At 34.9% G+C, this 22,390-nt stretch overlaps 1 protein-coding gene across 5 annotated transcripts in view; it reads right to left on the bottom strand.

The window, feature by feature from the left end:
• The window catches only part of NRK (Nik related kinase), a 123,209-nt gene that overhangs the window by 58,156 nt on the left and 42,663 nt on the right, over window positions 1–22,390 (bottom strand). For all 5 annotated transcript variants that reach the window (XM_032331217.1, XM_032331218.1, XM_032331220.1 and 2 more), the window contains exons 3-4: window positions 6,211–6,267; window positions 4,817–4,888 (exon numbers count right to left, since the gene is read on the bottom strand). In XM_032331217.1, the coding sequence (XP_032187108.1) occupies window positions 4,817–4,888; window positions 6,211–6,267 (129 nt within the window). The remainder of the gene's footprint in view (window positions 1–4,816; window positions 4,889–6,210; window positions 6,268–22,390) is intronic.

Genomic DNA, 22,390 nt, shown 5'->3' with positions numbered 1-22,390 from the left:
TAATTCCCTGATGACTAATCATATCAATGATCTGTTCATGTCCTCATTAGCCATTTGTGTACGATCTTCAGAGGCATGTCTAATTGAAAATCTTTGCCTTTGTTTTCTAATTGGGTTATTTGTCTTTTTATTATGAATTGTAAGATTTATTTATATATTCTAGATCTAAATACTTTATAAGGTGTATGATTTGCAAACATTTTCTCCCGTTCTGTGGGTTGTCTTTTCACTATCTTGAGAGTGTCTTTTGAGAAACAAAATTTTTAATTTTGGTAAAGTCTGATTTATTGATTTCTTGTCTTTTTGTTTGTACTCTTGGTGTCATATCTAAGGATCCATTGCCAAATCTAAAGTGATGAAGATTTATCCAAATGTTTTCTTCTATGTGTTTTATAGTTTTAATTCTCACATTTAAGCCTTTGATCATTTTGAGCTAATCTTCATAAAAACAAGGGGTGTAAGTTCATTTTTTACATGGGAACATCTAGTTGTCTCAGCATTATTTGTTGAAAAGATTATTCTTCTCCGTGAATTGTCTTTTTAACCTTGTTAATGCTGAATAAAATAAGTCTAGCAGAGAGAGTCAATTATCGTATGGTTTCACTGACTTGTGGAGCATAAGGAATAACACAAAGGACATTGGGTGAAGGAGGGGAGAAGTGAGTTTGAGGAGACAAACCATGAGAGACTTCGTTTGGACTCTGAGAAACAGCCTGAGGGTTTTGGAGGGGGTGGGGTGGGGGGTTGGGAGGGCCTGATGGTGGATATTAAGGAGGGCACGCATTGCATGGAGCACTGGGTGTGGTGCATAATGAATCTTGGAACACTGCAAAAATAAAATAAAATTTTAAAAAATCCATTAACCATAGATATATGGAAATAGTCCTATTCCACTGATCTGTATGTCTATCCTTATGTCTGTACCACACTGACTTGGTTTATGACTCATTGGATTTTTAAGATACAGGTTTGATCTGTGCTAATCTTTTGTAAAGATATGCTTAAAGTCATTTGTTTTCTTAATCACAACAGTGATACATATGGATAAAATGTATTTATATATGTAACGTAAAACATGTAAATGCTATACACTTACTGAATGTCCTTCTACTAGTGGTAACAGTTGAGGGTATATTCCTTCAGTCATTTTTATTTCTCCAGTTATTTTTATTTCTCCAGAATATATACATATCTCACTACTCTGCAACTTGCATGTCTTACCCAATACCTAAATTGCATGTTTCTATATCAATAAACATAAATGCATTTCCTTTTTATGGATGCATAGAATTGTGCAGATTAAAGATATGGGTATGCACTCAGGGGACAGGTCAGGGCCAAAGGTATTATTTTTAAGGATTATCTCTATAGTGATAATTGAAGCCACCCTTTCGTATGGGATTTCCAAGGTAGAATACATAATTTCAAGAGACATTTTTAGTGAAAGACAGTATGATGTCATCAGAAAAGAGCATCTAGGGACACCTGCGTGGCTCAGTCAGCTAAGCATCCAACTCTTGGTTTGGGCTCAGGTCATGATCTCAGGTTCCCAGTGTGGAACTTGCTTAAGATTCTCTTTCTCCCTCTCCTTCTGCTTCTTCCTTCCCCACCATCCCTTCACTTTCTTCCCTCTGGCAACCATCACTTTGTTTTCTGTATTTACAGGTTTGACTCTGCTGTTTGTTTATTCATTTGTTTTTTTAGATTCTACATGAGTGAGATCATATGGTATTTGTCTTTCTGAGTCTGACTTATTTTACCTAGTAGGATGGCTAAATTTAAAAAAAAAAAAACAAGAAATAACAAATGTTGGAAAAGATATGGAGAAAGAGGAACACTTTTATGCACTGTTGGCAGGAATGTAAATTGGTATAGCCACTGTGCAAAACAGTATGGAGGTTCCTCAAAAAACTAAAAATAGAAGACTTTTTAATTAAAAATAGTTGAGTTCCTGTTCTGAAATCCAGTGAAAAAGGATACCTTTGACATCTCTGAGGCAATGAATCAGAAAAGGGTCAATTGGCATGTAAAGTAATTAGGGAACTAACTTCTATCTTTAGTTCTCCCCCAAATTTCCATTAGCTTGACTTGATGACCTAGGGGTAGGGGAAAATACATCTTTTAGCTGAAATTAGTAGGTAATTGAAGGTATCTAGTCAGTTATCATTTTCCTTTTTAGCTTATTCTCTGAGACCCTATAGAAGAGATGGACATTTTTTTTAATATTTAGCAATTGTGTGGTTAGACTTTAAAAATAGTTATGAAATAAATATAAGGCAAAGAACTAGGTTCTGAAATGTCCCCAAGTATTCATAATATATCTTGTAAAAAGTCTGAAATCTCAGAGAAATGACTAGCTGCTGCAGAACATTCTTTGACATTTCTCTGGAATTTTCCAGTGGATTTATCCATAAATATTCAACAACTAGAAAATAAATCTAGACACCTATTTGTCTTTGGGGGAAGGAGAGGGGCCTGGTTTCTCCAGCTGGAAACCCAATGACAGTTCCTCTCTCTGTATTTATTATGTAATAAAGGCAGAAATAAATAAAACAATCAGCTTGTAGCATGAGAATTATATAGAAGTTCAAGTTCCAGTCTCATCCCAGCCTCCAAAGGAAGCTCGGTTAATAAGCTCCCTTTGAAATCTGTTAACCTGTTTTCCACAAAGCTAAAAGTTGATCCTTGTGACTAAATCTTTCCATATAGGAACACTGAACTTTCTGCTTTCCCTCTGATGTGGTTGTCCTTTGAAGTGGTAACAACATCTGCCGTCATACAGAAAAAAACCTCAGGAACTACCAATTCTGTATGTACGCTCTAAGTTCCTAGAAAGACACCATAGTTGTGCTGACAGGAATATGAATTCATAGAGTGTGATCCATAGGAATGAGATGATGGTGTGAGGGTAAGAACACAAAGAACATGTAAAAGAAGCAGGGGCCAGACAGAGTCCTTTAATTTATTTGGTAGTTTGATTATCAAAGAGTTTTTTCTTCTTTCTTTCTGATTTAGAAAGTTAATGTCCCCAAGCAAGAATAGAATGGCTGGGCTCCAGGAAGCTATGCAGTTGCATTTGACCACATTTTTAACCCTGTTTATAAGTAGGCCAAATATGCTGGTGCCATTTTACCTATGAGGAATCTGAGGCCTAGAGAGGCAGGACCAGTTTTCCAAGTATTTCTTAGCCATTTAGTGATAGACATGGGCTTTAAAATTTTGTGTTTGAACTTCCACATTATTGCTATTTCCATAAACCCCTGACTCAAAGAGATGTGTATGCAAGTCACAAACTTATCCCAAAGGATTCAAGATGTTTTAGAGATGCTAACTGGCTGATCAGCTAGCAGTTATTTTTCTTACTAAAATATATAATCATACAGTTCAAAGTTCCCAACTAAAGAAACTTTTAAGAGTGAGTTTCCCACATAAATGTAAACTCCCCCAAAACCAATAAACTAAGATCAGATATGTTTGGAAAGCATTAGTGTGTTTGCCATTCTCAATTAACAGGAAGTCGAGCTTTTGAGAAACACATAAGTACATTATATCCATCAGGTCAAGCGGGTAATTTAAAACTCTCACACATATCCTAGTAATATGATGCTATAGCATTTCCTGGCTCAGGGCCAGGTGATCCCAGAGTAGCATGAATATCCTAATTTTTGTCAAAAAGAGGCAGCTCAAACTTCTTTTATAATTTCACCCAATTATAGAACTGAATTATTTTTCCCTGTGGAAAGAATACCAGAAAGGGTTTGGGGAAGAAGAGGATTTATTAACAGAAATATTTGATGAAAGCAAAATTAGTCAGACAATTATATTTTTCATTTTTTACCCTTTGCAGCTTCTTGATCTACCAAAGCATGCTATTAATCAGTACTATCTGTTTCATTTGGATGTGCTTTGTCTCCTGAGATACACTCTAAACAAAACAAGAGCCTGGTGCTTACTAGATGAATCATGAAGCTATTTATCAATACTTTTCTAATATAAATACAAAGTTTTCTGAATGTGATTGTGTTAATGGAAAAAGTTATTTTACATCCTGAGGTCATATATATTAAGACAAAAAAGGTTGAAAAATATTCAAATACCAAATAACTAAGGAAGAAAGTAGGAAAAAAAAGATACCAATGAATTATATTGATAAGAGCAGGAATTCTGCTTTTAGGTCCACAGAATATTTTGATAGATCACTAATATCTACCAAAAAAGAATTTTATTTGTCTGACCTTATTCAAGAGCCAGAAAATTATTAGAGTCATGGAGACTGCTTTGTAAGACAGTTAAAAAGCTTCAAGTAGAAAGTATCTTCAGACTCTTTTATATTTTTGAGTACTATGGCCAGGAAGACTTTTAGGCTGGATAACCTATGGTTTTGTCTGCTATTTTTCTTACAACAAAAAAGAGTAGTCTTCATTTAGCAATGTATCTTAGAATCATACTAGGGGAATAACCAGTCTGAAATATACTATAAAGGTGTTAAAAAAGACCTGAAAAGGCCAATTTAAGGCAAAATCTTCTATTGGTTTTGTTATTTTTTGTGTTGATTCTCAGCCACAGGGCTCTATGCTCTGTAGATATAATCCATCCTTCACCTGCTGTCAATACTTACCTGTTCAGGGAAACATTTCTTCTAGCTCCAGCTTTCTGTGTTCAAATGTAATGATTGAATCTATGTGAACGTGTTAAAAGATAGCATGTTACCACTTCCAGGTTAGTGGTAGCCTTCTAGAGATAATGATACAGAGGGTTAAATTTGAAAATTAAAGGAAAGACAACTTGAGAGCTAATGGGGACTTTCAGTACTCACACTGTATCTCCATCCGACAGACTGTTGATATTTATTCACTCTCATTCTCCTTCCTATTTCAGGTAAAGCAGTCTGTAAAACCAAGAACAAAATGTTATTAGATGCATTGGTACACTCTGAAAATAATTTATTTTTAATTGTTTTGTGTTCTTTTGGCACTAAATGGAAGAGTAACATGATATTCTTCCTCTGAATTTTCACTAATAATTTTACTTAAATAAGATTCTTATATATATAGAAACTTGGCACTAAATTCACAGTAACAGATTTAACTGCCATATTGATGGGAAAATTACAATTTGATGTTAGTAAAGTGTTATTTCTCCTTAAAAAGCAAAGTAATTGATACTATTTATGGGCTGAACACACTTTCTGAATATTTCAAAAGTTAAAATATCTAAAATGTAGATTAAATGTAGGTGAAAGTTCTTTCAAGTCAAAATAAGGAAATAAGTATTTTAGAAGGTAGCACTCAAAAAGTACTAGGCTTATTATTTGGAAGCCATGGTTTGTAGGGCAAAATAAATCCACAAAACTTCAAAATCTCTTGAAATTCACATTGGTTTGCAACATTTTTTTCAACATTTGATGTTTATTGTTAAAATAAAAGATGCAAAACTCCTTAAATCCTTTCAGCAATTCACTCCCTGCACTAATTGGAAAAGAAGTTTATGACATTGACAACAGTTCAGTGAATATATATAGTTTTTCAATCATAACATTTGATCATTTTTCTTTAGCATACAGTGAAGTGAAAATTTTTTGACCTTTTCTATGTTCATGCTAATATTATCTTGAGAAAGTGAGGCAGTCATGCTGAAGAAAGAAGACAGAAATCAGTGCTTAGTAAATTCCATGACAATATGCTATGAACCATGACCCAAATTTATGAATGCTAGCAGGAACAGTGCTGTCTCTCTTGCTCATCTGTCAGAAAATGCCTGAAAAATGTACATCTTTGACAAGTTCTTTCCTTCTACCCATCACAGAGAATCTAATGGTCTCAGTTCTCAAAAGGAAACGTTGGGACAGGGAAAAATATGTGATGGAACACAGAAGGATGAACATAATATTAGAGGAACTCTCCTCTTTGCTATCCCTAGAAACAGATAATCAACTGGAAATAGGCAATAATATAGATATTTTCTTCATTCTTATAGAATGCCAAAATATGTGGACTTCCACTGTGAAACATTTTTTTTTATGTGTAAATATATTAAATATATAACAAAGATACTATACTAACAGAAATAATATTAAATGACAAATACAAAAATCCAGATTAACATAATTATAATTATGTATAATAATGATTAAAAAACAAATATTTTCCAAGCTGTTAATCTCAATACCATAGTCCATTAAGTGAACAGAATATGAACAAGATATATTACCTTACGAGCATTCATCACTTTAACAGCTGTAAAAGCACCAGTTTTTTCATGGAGTCCCTGAAACACAGGATAGTAATAAACATTAAATGCTATCCATATAATCAAGAAGTATTCATGGATGAATAGATAAAGAAGATGGATATATATGTATATATATGAATATTATTCAGCAATAAAAAAGGAAATCTTGCTATTTGCAATAACACAGAACTAGACAGTATAATGCTAAGTGAAATAAGTCAGAGATAGACAAATACCACATAATTTCTCTCATATGTGGAATATAAGAAACAAAACATATGAGAAAAAAAATTTTTTAAAATCAAAACATAGACTCTTAACTATAGAGAACAAACTGATGGTTACTAAAGGGGAGGTGGGAGGATGGGTGAAATAGGTAAAGGGAATTAAAAGTGCACTTCTCTTGAAGAGCACTGAGTAATGTATAGAATTATTAAATCATCCCCATGCGGGGCTTTATTCCAAGACCCATGAGACCATGACCGGAGCTGAAATCATAAGTTCAGTGTTTAACGAATGGAGTCACACAGGCACCCCTAAACTATGAATATTTAAAGAAATTCCAACTGGCTCACTTGAAAAATCAAGCAAGTTTAAGGAGTAGTTTTGCTTTTTTGTGTTTGTATTAAAATAGTGGACATAACTGCCCATTTGAAAGCACTGATTTCTTAGTATCTTTAAGTTGATTTACATGGCACCAGAGCATCTATATGAAAAGTAAAAATTTCAGATTGAAGATAGGGGAAAAGGCGATGTTAATACTCAACATTTTTCAACTGATTATGTGGTATTATGTAGACATATATTCCCAGTGGACTCCTCTTATATACCAAACAAGGTTTTTTTTTCCCCCCATAAGGATCACAGGTAAGAGTGATACATAAGTAATCCAACGACCTGTAAACTGTTTAGCAAGCCTTCAGTCATGAGAACCAATGATATTTATGGAAGGAAGAAGTCCTGAAATATTCTTTTTTTTTATGATTTTATTTATTTATTTATTTTAGAGAGTGAGAATGGAAACAAGAGGAGGAACAAAGGGGGAAGAACTCAGCACTGAGCATGGAGCCCCATACAGGGCTCTATCTCAGGACCCTGAGATCATGACTTGAGCTTAAACCAAGCCAGACACTTAACTGAACCACCCAGGGGCCCCCAAAAGATTCTTTTTTATTGAAAACATTATGAATTCTAAAAATTTAGTCTTATCCTAAATGCAAGTACAAGTTATAGATTTATAATTTTTTAAAAAAAGGACATAGATGTTTGGAATCAGAGCTTTCATTTTGTGGCTGGTGCCTTTTAAAATGTTTCAACTTATAGGGACACCTGGGAGGCACAGACAGGCATCCAACTCTTGGTTTCAGCTCAGCTCATGAACACAGGGTCATGAGGCTGATCTCCAGGTGGGGGCTACATGATCAGGGCAGAATCTGCTTGAGATTCTCTCACTCTGTCTCCCCCAGCTCTTCCCCTACTCTCTCACTCTCTTTCTCTCTCTCTCTAAATAAATAAAATCATTAAAAATATTTCAATTTGTAGTCATAGAAAAAATTCAGTTTTATATTTACAGGAGTAAGGTTTCAACTGAAAATATAATGCCTTATCTAGCAGAAGAATTGATTTGGGGGCTACAGTGAGTTAGATAGGGTCTCTCCCAAATTTAGATTAATGCATAATTTCAGAATGTGACCTTAATTGAAAATAAGGTCTTTGCACATGTAATCAAGTTAAATGAGGTCATACTGGATTACAGTGGCCAGTGATTGCAGTCTTGGCAAGAGAAAGGGGAGGGAGATTTGGACACAGAGACATGGACACAGACACAAAAATTTGATAGCAATGTGAAGACAGAAGAAACTGGAGTGATGCAGCGATAAACCGGTTTATCGCTGCAAGGATTGCTGACAACCACTAGAAGCTATGAAGAGGGAAAAAATCTTCTTCCTTAGAACTTTCAGGGGTAAAATGACCCTGTAGCCTTCTAGCCTTGAGAACTGTGAGAGAATAAATTTCTGTTGTTTCAAGCCACCTAATTTGTGGGTTTGTTGCTATAGCTGTAGAAAATACAGGGGTGTTCAAACAAAAGGACTGTCACTAGCCACAGCTCTCATAAGAAAGACAACAACAATTTTTTACTTATAGAATAATCAAATGAGGGATGGTGTGTCTGAATAATATTGTTAATATCTTTGGTAACATCTCAGTGAGTAAATGCAAAAGATGAACTGATTTCAGAAATGTGATCCTTAAATATATTATTTGTTTGTTGTCAAATCTCTTTTGATAAAGCATCCACTTCAAAGTATATGAAGATTCCTACAAGTTCTCTCATTAAAATAAAGCCAACTCATCAAAGAAAATCAAAAGGAAAAGAACTCTCTACCATTTCCACTGATGTTACATGCTACATAAGGATGTCAACACCTCTATTTTTTCCCCACTGATGAAACTGATAGGTTTTAATTCCACACATTTAAGGCTACTTCAATCTTATGGAGCATGCCACTGTTTGTAAACAGGGCCCTTGTCAGAAATGGATCAAAAACTTTCCAGTAACTAAAGTATGTCTAAAAATCCTGCCACCTTGGCTTAACTCCAGTTCTTGCCAAATAATTAAGCATTAAATAATTATACTGGTTAGATGCTTGTAGCAGTGATAGGAAGAGGCATGTGTTGCTGTTTTCAGTTTATGGAATCAGGCCTGAGAGTTAGGTCAGGGTGTTTTGTGTTGAATTGTGTCCTCCAAAAAATATGAAGTTCTAACAATCTGTACCTGTGAATCTGACTTTTTTTGGAAATAAGGTCTTTGCAGATGTGATCAAGTTAAGATGAAGTTATACTGGATTATGGCTGGCCGTAAAACCAATGACAAGTGTCCTTTTAAGAAGAGGGATATTTGAACACAGATACCCAGAGAGAATGCCATATGAGGACAGAAGTAGAAATTGAACTGATGTATATACAAGTCAAGGAAAAATTAGGATTGTTGATGATTGCTAACAGGCAAGGAAGACTTTCTACCTAGACCAGTCAGAGGAAAAAATAGCCCTGCAGACTCCTTGACTTCAGAATTCTAGCTTCCAGACTTGTGAGAAAACATTTTTTTTTCCTTTTAAGCGACCCAGTTTGTGGTAATTTGTTACAGTAGCCCTAGGAAATTGGTACACATAGAGAGATCATAACTAAGCTAAAGGAATGGGCTGGAGTTGGGATAGGGTTCAGAAACTACTAACTAATGTATAAGGAAATGTCTAGAATCAGGTGACCAGTTTTGGGTGGGGCATGACAGCTACCAAAAACTAGAATTTTTAAAGGAAAGGAAAATTTGTAGGTTATTGACTGGTCAGAGAAAGGAAGTTAATGTTTTAGATATTAACCCCTTATCAGATAGATGGTTTGCAAATATTTTCTACCATTCTATATGATGCCTTTTTATTTTGTTGATGATTTCTTTTGTTGTGCAGAAATTTTAGTTTGATGTAGTCTCACTTATTTATTTTTGCTTTTGTTGCTTGTGCTTTTGGTGTCATATCCAAAAAAGTGTTACCAAGACCAATGTCAAGAAGTTTTTTCTCCTATGCTTTCTTCTAGGATATTCAAGTTTCAGGTTATTTAGATCTTTAATACATTTTGAGTTAATTTTTGTGAATGGTGTAAAACAGGGGTTCAATTTCATTCTTTTTATGTGGATACGTGAATATGTTGGAAACTCCCATGTTCACTTGCATCTCTGGGAGAAAATACACATTTTTTTAAAAATTTTGCTCTTACAAATTATTGTTTTAAAACTTATTTTATTTATTGTATTTATTTTTTTTTAAAGATTTTATTTATTTGACAGACAGAGATCTCAAGTAGGCAGAGAGGCAGGCAGAGAGAGAGAGAGGGAGAAGAGGAAGCAAGATCCTCGATGAGCAGAGAGCCTGAGGCAGGACTTGATCCCAGGATCCTGACATTGTGACCTAAGCAGAAGGCAGAGGCTTTAACCCACTAAGACACCGAGGCACCCAAGTTTTTATTATTTAAAATTAATTATTTTATTTTGACTTAGAAATTATTGTTTTCCTAATCATTTATAAAAGCCTTGTTAGTCAAAATTTTCCCACATCTGTATGCACAAATATGACAGGTTGAAAACTGGTTCTCATACATCCTTAAAGGAGTTAAAAATATTTCCTTCTTTGACTCTAAGAGGATACTTATGGGCCAAATTTCTATTCTGTGTTACTCAAATATGTGGCACATTAGGAATGGTAATAGCCATATGTTGTCTCATATGACCAGTGGTTAGTAAACCACAGAGCTTTTAAAAGGCTAGGTTAGAATACACAGTTATCATACTCATGACACACATTTAGTGAGATAACTGAATGTCTTTAAAAGATGTCACCAAAGGCCATAGAACAGAGATAACCAACTTGGTTCTTATTACCTGTGATTTATTGTCTCACTTGAGAGTTGCATGAACACATTTTGTCAGACAAAGTATCCTAATGTGGGGTTTGGTAAACATATTCACTGTGTCTATAGAGGAATTTAACTCCAGATCTTGAAACCATATCTGGTTTAATATGCCTAACCATTTTTCAAGCTTTTATAGATTGGGTGATGGGCATTAAGGAAGGCACGTGATGTGATGAGCACTGAGTGTTACATGCAACTGATGAATTATTGAACACTACATCTGAATCTAATGAGGTACTACATGTTGGCTAATTGAATTTAAGTAAAAAAATGGAAAATTTTTGCTTGTTAACCTAGTATTTTTGAGAGTTCCTTGACATGAAGTTTTCACTTCAAATAATTTTAGATTTCAAGAATAGTTTCAAAGATCATACAGACCATTTCTGTTTATCCTCCATCTAACTGCTTCTAATGTTAACATATTTTTATTATTATTATTTTAATGTTATCATCCTATATCACCACAGCACAATTGTCACAAGTAAGAATCAATATTATTACTCTTAACCACATTGTAGTCCTTATTCATATTTCCCCAGTTTGTTCACTAATATCCTTCTTGTAAGACTCAGACTGGGATTTTACATTCCATTTAGCCATTATACCTCCTTAGGCCCTTTCAATCTGTGATAGTATCTTAGTATTTCTTGTTTTTCATGACCTTGACAGTTTTCAAAAGTACTGGTCAAGTATTTTGTGCAGCATACCTCACTTTGCGTTTGTCTGATGTTTTCTCGTAATTAGACTGAGGTTATGGGTTTGGGAAAAGAACATCAGAGAGGTGAAGTGCCCTTCTCACCACATCATACCAGGAGTATTTGGTATGACCATGACTGATCACCAGTGATGTTAATCTTGAGTATTTGGTTAAAGTGATGTCTGCCAAGTTTCTCCACTGTAAAGTTACAAGTTTTCTCTTTCATACTCTATTCATTAGAAGTGCTTGATGTTAGTTTTGAAAAGGGGTAACACCATCTTCCAGCGTTTATCCAGAGATCTAGATCATCTTGAGATAAACTAATTGTTCAGTGGTGCCACCTTGTGGTTCACTGGCCATATAGAAGCTGTTCTGTGATCTCAACTGAAGGCCATGTTGTCATAGGTTTCTCCCTCAATGAGATGTTGAACCAAAACCAGCAAATCCAATTTCTAGAATGTACCTTTTTTTCAATTGCAGTATATGTTTTATAAGAAATTAATTTTAAACAGCATTTGTTGAAAAGACACGTAGAGATATTTAAAAAAAAAAAAGAAGTTTGGTTTTGAATTCTAGATTGAGTGTTAAATAACCTCACAGTTTTTGCTGGTCTTTGTGAATATTATACAGTAAAATCACACAGAAAGTCTTAAACTATAGATGTGGGCTTTTCTCTGCTTTTCCCCCTACAATCAATAATACCACTAGTATCATGCAGGAGTCACTAGTTTCACTGTATTAGCAAAGATTCCTGAAACAGAGTTTGCATGCAACGTATGACTTTTTAATAAATTCTCAAGCATCACAGAGCAAAGAGAAGAAAATTCTCCTAGCTCCTACTCCTATTATAAGAAAAGAAACTGTTGCTTAAATCTATTGTGTAAGTTCACAGACCCTCTCATATTTGAATAACAGAAGATGATATGTAGTAACAATGATTTGTAGCCATTCTGGACGTGGAGTTTAAACCTACTGACATTCAGAATCAAGTAATCTATATCTTCACCTCAGGCAGTTCTTTGTCTTGTCATCAAGCTCATTCAACTTATTCAAGTTTAATTATTAATAGATGCATCTCATATAATATAAGGGACAACAGAAGGTCAAGTACTCAAAAAAATCCCCCTCCACCCCACTACCTGCAAAAGTGCAAAAATCATTCATAATGTCCTCAATTTTATTAAGGTAATGAAACTCCCTGATTATTCAAATGTTAACTAAGAGAAAGACACACTGAGTTATTATTTGTCATTAACACTTTATCATAAGTTGGATGATCAGATTAGATAACTGCAAGAATGGCAATGAGCAGTTAGGTGTTGGTGGAAACAGAAGGTGGAGAAAGGAAAATATTAGAGTCTGAAGAGTTCCAGGAAAGGTTGTCCCTGGACTGGAGAACAAAGTAAAAGTGAGTGAGAAGGGATATTCAAAGTGTGAAGGGAGGTAAAAATGAGGTGGGTGGTTGGAGAAGTGAAAAGACAAAATGTAACAAGTCTCGATTTTATTAGAGGAATTTACAGTTTTTACAATGTATACACATGAAACAATTAGAGAATAGAACCATATGCAAAGGCTAATTGTCAACATGAATCCTTGGGTGCCAAATACAGCTTAAATACAGTTTAAATGGTTTAAGAGAATGAAAATGTGTTGCCATGTGAAGGTCTTATATAAAATCCTAAAAAACAAATCCCTGAGTAATTTATGTTCCTACAACTATTTTCTAGGGCTGTCTAAAAGACAGTAATTGGGACAAATGTGTATTCTTTTTCCAGGACCACCTGAAATTATCCAGGAAAGAACATAAATTCCTCAATGTGTTGATTTCAATTTAGCAAGAATTTGTGTTCTTAAGTAATTAATTTAGATAATCAAATAAGCAGCATTATTTAGTCTGTTTCCCCCAAGCAAAACACTTTATGACTGTTCTATTGCTCTGCAATGCCTCCAACCTGAACATTATCATTCTGGGTCTATCCTATCAATAGAAAAAGTGGCACATTCCTGAATTTAGAATACTGGGCACATAAAAAAACATTGTTAAAAGGTATATGTGCCTGCTTTAAACAAAAATCAGTGCAGGGGTATCTTTATATACATAACAAAAAATGAAGGGGTGGTCATAAAAGAATTCTCTAGTTTACAAGTGGACTTGTACTAGTTTTCATTAAACACCAAACTTCTTAAATTTATTCTTGGAAAGTCAAATTACTACCTTTCATATTACTTCCAGTTTAGGGGAATAACTCAAAAGTAATATAGCAGGTCAATTTATACACTAGAGATCCAGAATCAAACTATATTGCAGAAGAAAATTGTAAATTTTCAGTATCCTGGTCACTTAAGAATTAGCCTTGTTGACTTCTAACTACCACCCAGTCCACCATACTTCTTTTTTGTACACATCATCTTAAGATTTCCATTTTTGTTTTGTAAGCTTGTTCTGTGCCTTTGGCCCTGTTCAGATGTAGATAAATAGCTGTTCCAGTTATTAATTATTTCTATTAGCAAATCTAAGGGATAGATACAGTCATGGAAAGTAAAGTAGGGAGAGGGTTAGTGCTAAAAGGGGGAATAGGTGATAAGTCTTAGCTAGGACTCAGTCTTCACAAATCTTTTATTAAGTACAGAACCACACTGACAATAAAAGGGTAAATTAATTACATAAGACAGTGATAATGAAAAATACATTAAGGTAATAAAATCTAGTTATGAAGTTCATAGTTATAGCAAGGATTTAGTCACCCCATCAATAAAATTCGGTAAAACATAAAAGTTCTTAAAGTCTTGAATAGATTTCTTTTATTTTGGTATCCCTAGTGTCTATCACAATGGCTGATACATAAGACCATTTTAATAAATAATAGTTGAGTGAATGATGAATAGTGTGACTGAAAAGCTTGCTGGAAGAGGTAGAATATCAACTGGACCATCAATATGGCATAACATTTTAACAAATTCTGAAGGGTAGGGTAGAACCAATGAATGACATGCCATGAACAAAGGTTAAAAGATATGTCAAGTATAAGGTACAGGTACCAAAGAAGAAAAGAAAAGGTGGGACGCCTGGGTGGCTCAGTTGGTTAAGCAGCTGCCTTCAGCTCAGGTCATCATCCCATCGTCATGGGATCGAGTCCCACATCGGGCTCCTTGCTCCGCAGGGAGCCTGCTTCTCCCTCTGACTCTGCCTGTGTTTGCTCTTGCTCGCTCTCTCTCTGACAAATAAATAAATAAAATCTTAAAAAAAAAAGAAAAGGAAAGGAAAAAGGGGGAGTGGTCATAAAAAGATGAAAAGAAGAGGATGTGAGAATGCACCTGTTTATGCTATGCTAGAAAATTCAGTGTGCAATTTTTTAATTAATATCTTGTTGAAAATAAGTGATCATGAAAATTAACCACTAGTTGTTTAGTATTTTATGACTGACTTCTGTTAGTTAATGGTCTGAATGTAAAGCTCAGAGTGGTTAAGGCACTGAAAAATTAGTACTGAATTGCAGTAATGATCAATTTCTTGGGGATTACACATTTTAAACCATAACAAATGATTTAAAATAGCAGTTGTGACAGCTGTGTTGGAAAAATCCATCATTCTGTGGCAGTTAATTACTATGTTTTTCCCCAGAAAGAATACAAGACAGTCCTTAATGGCCTTGTAATTTTGATTAGGCTAAAATTTTTATTTTTAATCATGCAATTAAGGAAACTGTTGTGGAAAGACTGTCAACTATTCAGCACTTCCTACACTGTCCTTTCAGTTATTTGCTTCGCCTTCTGTTGGCAAATCTAAACCACATAGTCCCCAAGGCATTCCTTCTTTCTTTTCAATTGGTTTTGTGGTGGCGGAAGGCCACAAGGTGCTCACTACCCTCATGTCCATTTGGTAACCTTGTTTTTTATTCACACAGTTTTTTCCTTCTAGTCATTTGTTTGAATGCCAGCTTTCTCCTAACAAACAAATCAAGTGATGCTTCAAGGCCACCAAGAGTGCAGTCATAAACAGCATTTGGGAGTACTTTGTGCTGTGCTGTGGAGGGATGAGACAATATGGCTGACAGGGTAGTTTATGTCAGCATTGTGTTGGCAGAAAAATAAAGACATGCGGCTAGAGAGAACTTTCAAAATTAGCAAGTCCATATCCATGTCTCTAACCAGGGACTTTAAACTGAAATGAGAAGTATTAGTGGTCTGGTTATTATTTGAAAGTCTTTTCATTTTGTTTCCTTTCTACTACTCTTAATCACCACCAGTAGGCTCAACAACCCCTAAGGATTGATGAATTTGGAGCAGTTAGGGTTCAGAGGTGTGGCTGAGATTAGAGGGAATCTAGCACAGATTGGTAGTAGTGATGAGTGGGTAGAGCTGGGAACATCATGAGAACATGTCAGTCAGCCTTCAACTTCACAATTTCATCAGTAAGATTTATTTATTTCTAAAGATTGCCAAAGGAAGAGATGTAGCTTGTTTGTAGAGCTCCTTTAGCGATTTCCACAGATTTCAGCTTTAGATTTGCTTTAAAAGTTTTAAGAGACTCACAAATGTGTAAATATTTGAAGTACTATTTGATAACTGACAAGATTAAGACTCACATTTTGTAAAACTCTCACCAAGCCTAGTGGGATTTTGCTAGGCCACAAAAATCATGCTCATTACGTTTGATTTTGAGACAATAATCATTTTCCGGACAAAGATCACTGAAGAGAGTTTCTGATTTGATATTTGCATGAGTACCCCATCACTGCAAAAGTTTTGATACAGCCAAGTGTTTCAAAGTTGGAGAATTCATTTTGGGTGTGACTTTCTTCTTTTGGAGAGAATTCAGAATAAGCAGCAGCAGATATTTCTGGCTTTGAGCAGATAAAGCCTGGAGTTACATAAATACTATTTTAACCTTGGCACTTTAGGATTGAAGCCTTCTGTAATCAAGATGCTACAATTTTCAGGGCAAATACTGCAGTTCAAGGGTGGGGGGCACAGGAACTACTCTTCTTTCAAGAAGAGTAACAAAGAGATTGTTTCTGGACTTTATATATATTGTTTAGAGACAGTTGTCACTTTTAGGTCACTATGAAGAAATGCCATATCTTTAAAAATATAAGAATAAATCTGCATTCAAATTGTGTTAGCTACATAAATGAAACTTACATTATAAGCTGGTATATCATAATCCTGAGGCTTCATAAATCCCCTTACCTAATTATAGTTGACCCTTAAACAACACACGTTTGAACTGCACAGGTTTACTTATATGCAGATTTTTTCAATAAATATATGAAACTTACGATATCAATAAGTACAGCAGAGTATTGTAAATGTATTTTCTCTCTCTTATTATTTTCTTAACATTTTATTTTCTTCAGGTACCTGGGTGGCTCAGTCACTCAGCTCAGGTCATGATCCCAGGGTTCTGGGATGAAGCCCACATCTGGCTTTCTGCTCAGTGAGAGCCTGCTTCTCCCTCTCCCTCTGCTGTTCCCCCTGACTATGCACATATGCGTGCATGTGCAAACTCTCTCTCTTTGCTTGTCTCTGTCAAATAAATAAATAAAATTTTAATTTTTAAATTTTCTCTAGCTTCATTTATTATATACAATACAGTATAATACATATAATATATGCATATATAACATATAATACATATATAACTTACAAAATATGTGTTAATCAACTATTTGTGTTATCAGTAAGGCTGTCAAAAACAGTAGACTGTTAGTCATTAAGTTTTCAGAAAGTCAAAAGTTATACATGAATTTTGATTATGTGGGGGCTGGTTCCCCTAAACCCCACCTTGTTCAAGGGAAAACTGTAGTCTCTTTACCTATGCATCTCCACTACTGGACTGGCAGCTCTCTAGAGGCAATTTTTTTCTATATATCTTTAGATTCTAGCACAATGCCTGGTACATAACCAGCATGCAACAAATTTGTTGAACTAAACCAAATCAGTCTCCACGTGGAGCTCTAAATTGGGAGGAGATATACAGGCAAAGGTGTTTATATGTATATGTGTGTGTAGTGGTAGAAATTACACGGCTTTCATGCCAACTTATGTGGGAGAAGAGTTAGAGGAAGCCCAATGTCCAATGTGCCCCATGATACAGTGGGGTTTCCTGACAAAGACTAAAATTCTTCACCCTAGCAGAGCACTCCAGGAACTCAAAGGCCATTATTTGTCTACAGGTTAATTTAATCTTCCTGACCTTATAATCATCTTCGTGGTTCCACCGTGAAGCCACTCAAAATTCTTCAGAGCTCTATTCAGTCAGAAAGCCTCAAGGGAGAAGATATGAACTGTTCAAGGTCAGGGTATGAGCCTACATAAGTAATAAAATTGCTAATGTTCTTGCCAAATTAGTTCAAGTTTGTTTTGTCAGGTGATATTACCTAATTGTTATCCATACTTCCTCTAATCCATAGCTACTACTCCCAAAGTTTCTTCACCGAAGATCTGCTGTTTATACTCACTTTTGTTATGTCAACTGTGAGTACATGAGATGCTGAGATCTCCAAGTTCCTCACCTCTTTTTTTTTATTAGCAAACCCCCAAATTACCCAAACCTTAGCTAAATGGAGCCAAAAAATATGTACTGAAACAGAAATTTTGTAGTTAAAAAGCTACTGAACCACCAGCATAATCAAACAGAATAATGTTTTTCTTCATCCAGAAATATGGGACAGTCATGGTCTTGCTTATTAGAACTATGAAAGGAGTCGGAAGAGGGCCTTCGTGGTTTCAGTGGCTTTGTAGCTTAGAAACTTCCCTATAATTTGAAAGAGCTTGTGTGCTTATACGGCAGCTTCAGCTAAGTTTTATTACCCTTTTTATTACTCCTGCAGGGAAAAATAGGTCAAAATACGTAGTAACATCATTTGCAAATAGAAGTGCTCTCTATTGTGTTACAGCATTCAAACAGTGAATTGCACAAAATAGGAAATTAAAGTGCAGTGTTCTTGGCTGCAGGATACATACAACATTTGCTGGAAGTAAATGAATAGCTAATAGTAGGCAACTAAGGAGACACCTCAATGCACTGTTATATGAAAGCACATCACAGTCTACAGGGGACAGAAGTACAAAGGTACTGAGGATTGGTGCTAGAAAGGGGTGACATTATAAAACTTTCATTGCCGGTCACAAATTCAAGTTTAAAGACAGAGTCTGTAAATGTGCTTATGCTAAGGAAACTGTGAGACTAGGGTCCATAGCTTGTCAAACACTCTAAAAACTTTCCCAATGCTTTATAAAGCAGAGTAAAATCATGACCTAGTGAAATATGACAATTTAGTACTTCATGGGGGAAGCCTTCTTCCCCCACAATCTTCTTTTTTCTCTCTCAGAATGACCATACACTACAAAAATAAAAGGGGACTCAGCTATCAAAGCCACCTTTGTATCAAGATTTTTTTTTTCCTTTCCGTTTTCATGTTCTCCCATTGTCACAGTATACTTGTTGTCTTTAAAATTTTTCTGGGCTTGACCATGTAGGTAGTGTGTGAGGTCATGGGTAAAGGCAAAGAATTAAACTTTCTATGAGCAAACAGGTTTCAACACACAACAGATAATGCTTCATTACAATGTCACAATGTTTTAACACAGATTGCTTTCTTTATGCAATGCATGAATCAGTTAACACTCATGCAAAATGCATTCCATCTGCTCAGACAGATGTAAGCTGCAGTGTTTCCAATTCTATCAAACAGCATAACTGGTTGAAAGAAAATCACTGAGACAGATGGGTGATGGGGATGGAGAGGGACTCAACAAAAAGAAACAGCTTTACTTCAAAGTCTACCCAATCAAAACAGGATTCTCAAATCTCCCACGTTTACACAGAGGGACAAACACAGCAGCCCTTAGCATGAAGCTAAGGTAGAGAGGATGTTGATGCATTACAGAAAAAAAAGTCCTTATAAACAGAATTGTCTCCACAATCTATAGCAGTGATTAGTGGTTCTCAAAGGCACCTTAGGAGAATCTGCATTTGATGGGATGGAACTAAACCTTGGGGAAATGCCAAGGAGGAGGGAAAATGGAAAAGGAAGTAGCAGTGGGAAAAGTAAGAGAACAGGCACGGAGTATAAAAAACTGAAAAAGAATAGGAGAAAAATGGCTTCCATAGAAGATAGCCCGAGAAATACCAATAACTCTTATAGTCTAACCAATGCTATCAGGCATAGATGTAAAGAAAGTAAAAGATGTATTCCATCAATATCAATATGGTAATTTACCACTAACTCCTAGTTCCTGCCAGCCTAAAAAAAGGGGGGGGGATCTTCATTCTAGCCCCTAGGTTGATTTTAAAGATACCTCTCCTTGAATTGACCTTTGTGGATAATGCTCTATGCTCTAGTCAGATGTTTACTCCCTTAACACTCCACTCTGCCGCCCCATTTCTTTAGGATCCTTCTCTGGTCTTTTCAATATCAAAGCATTAGCAAGCTTCCTTTATCAAAGTATCAAGAAGGTCTTGTCCAGTGACCTTCCTTCTTACTAAGGTACTACTTATGCATTTTAACTGGAGATGTCTGCTTCTGGGGGCCTTTTTAACCCTATGGAATTATCTAGGTGGTGGGAATTTCAGCACATTTTGGCTACTATAGTGCTGGATTTGTCAATAACAGGCTATTTACTTCAAATGTACAGAAATGAGATCCAGGGTATGAAATCAACTAAAGGTTCAAAGTTAAACCCCTCAGTGTATTCCTCAGAGTTGTGTGGCAAATAGAGGTAGGTTCAGGGAAAAGGACAGCGGGATAGAGCCACCTAGAAAATGCTGAGCTGAAATTTGTAACATAATAAAAAGAGAATGATGCTAGTACACAAGAGAATAAACTACAAGTACAGGAAGATCTTAGTTAAGGCTACCTAAAAGAGGAAAGCCACTGAGGCAAGTCAAATCTAGCAAAGTAATATGGAAGACTAAGTGACAAAGGCAACAATAAGATTGATTGATAAGGCTGAACATACACATTCATATAAAATATCTGCCTATTGTAATAAAATCTGCATCCCTGTGAGTGTATGTATATACATATATATACACACAAAGGAAGACTGTTAGTGGGAAGCAATGTGGGAGTGTAGCAGTGATTCCCAGATTTGAAGGAAAGGACAAATGAAATCTAAGGGGATTGTGGGATCATAAAGAAACCAACTTTGCTTTCTTCACAATTTTCACTTTTTTCTTTCCTCCTTCAAATAGCTTTACCTTTTTTTCTTGCTGTATTTTCCAATACTAATCTCTTAGATTAGTAGCATAGCCACAATTAAGCCCAAAGTTCTTTTTCCACTCCGGTGCTCTTTTCACTCCTTCATACAACTTCCATATTTAAGAAGTAGTTATTAAATTCCACCCATATGCTGGACACCAGGCAAGGCATTATAAAAATAATTTACCATGAACTTTTAATATAGTAGTAAAGATACACAAACTACCATAATGCAGGAGACAATATGGCAATTTTCTTAATAAGGGTACAAATGAAGTGTTACAGTATCCTTAGAAGTATCAGAATTATAGTTAAGATTCTCCTATTGAAAATATTTCACAAATCCAGACCAGTATTCCCCCCCCAAATCAATGAGTCTGTATATTTGACTATTTTCAAAGTCACAGTTTATATAATATTATATATAATATAAAAAGATTATATAAATCATATATGATTTTATATGTAACATTTATACTTCATTAGGTAAAGGTTCTACATGATCTCATATTGATTATATCACATATTACTGTTATAATCATAAGCTTCAGGATGGGTCCATGATTAATCTAATGGAGCAAACGGCTAATAGTTGGAGGATATAAGAAAACAACTGGTATAACAGGATGATTGACTTTTTAAAATATTTTAATCTCTATTTATAATGGAAAAAAGTATTTTATTATAAAAATTTCTATGAATTCAAAAACTGGTACAAATGCATTGTTTAAATATTACCTTAACCAGCTAAGTGCTTGCCTGGCAATGTTGGGACATATTAAATAATACAAATATGTTTGATGAGATTTATTTTCAGAGTGAGTTAGTATAAATCAGGGACTGGAACCCAATTATTAGTCTAGAATTAGGCCACTATGTTTAGGTGACCTATTTATAATCTTGGCTAGCCCCACATGACTAATCATCAGACATTTCAAAAACCATACATTCATACCTGGAATTGTTTCAAAATCTAAATTGAAGTAACTTCAATATATTGATCCAGGTTGCCTAATAGACAACCTTGGGGAATCTACTTTAATGACTGGGTAAGAATGACTTTCAATTAATTCATCAACACTGTACTAAGGTATATTTTTCACTATTTTCTACTGTATTCAAGCCAACAAAAACTAACTGAATGCTTGTTTGCAAAGCATTGATCTGGGAAGTGTGTGACAGAAAATCTAGGGCTGCAAAAGGACTTGAAAAAAGTGTTCTTCATACATTAAATTATCTTCTTACTATTGTTGATTATATTCATTTATTTTGACAACACATTTTTCTAATCAACCAAGTATTTATGAATTATTGTGCAATAGGTTTATTTACTATTATTTGATATGCATGTAAAGTTCAAAATATTGTTCTTATTCAATCAAAAGTATTATTGGATTGGATAAATATCTGAATAAATTTTCAGTATGTTAAAATATTTATTGCTGTATGAATTATGTACATATGCATGTGTTCAATTTCTAAATACATGAAGATTTTGTTGTGGCTTTCTAAATTGCACTGAATTTTGGCCATAGAGTATGTTCTGCAGGATACAGATTTTTTTTAATATTTAAGGCTTTCTTTATAGCCACACATACAGTAAATTTTTCAAAATGTCTCTTAAGTGTTGGGAAAGAATGCTTATTCTCTAATAGCTGGTTGTAGAATTCTACGTATTTCTATGAAAGAAGCTTGCTATTTGCATTTTTATTAATTTTTTGTCAACTAGATCTATAAAATTCTGAGGCATCAAAGACCGTCATTTTGATTGTGGATGGGTCAATATCTC

This window comes from Mustela erminea, chromosome X, assembly GCF_009829155.1.
Source record: "Mustela erminea isolate mMusErm1 chromosome X, mMusErm1.Pri, whole genome shotgun sequence".
Classification (NCBI taxonomy): Eukaryota; Metazoa; Chordata; class Mammalia; order Carnivora; family Mustelidae; genus Mustela; species Mustela erminea.
Note: the sequence above shows the minus strand (reverse complement) of the source record. Positions and strands in the feature narration are given on the sequence as shown.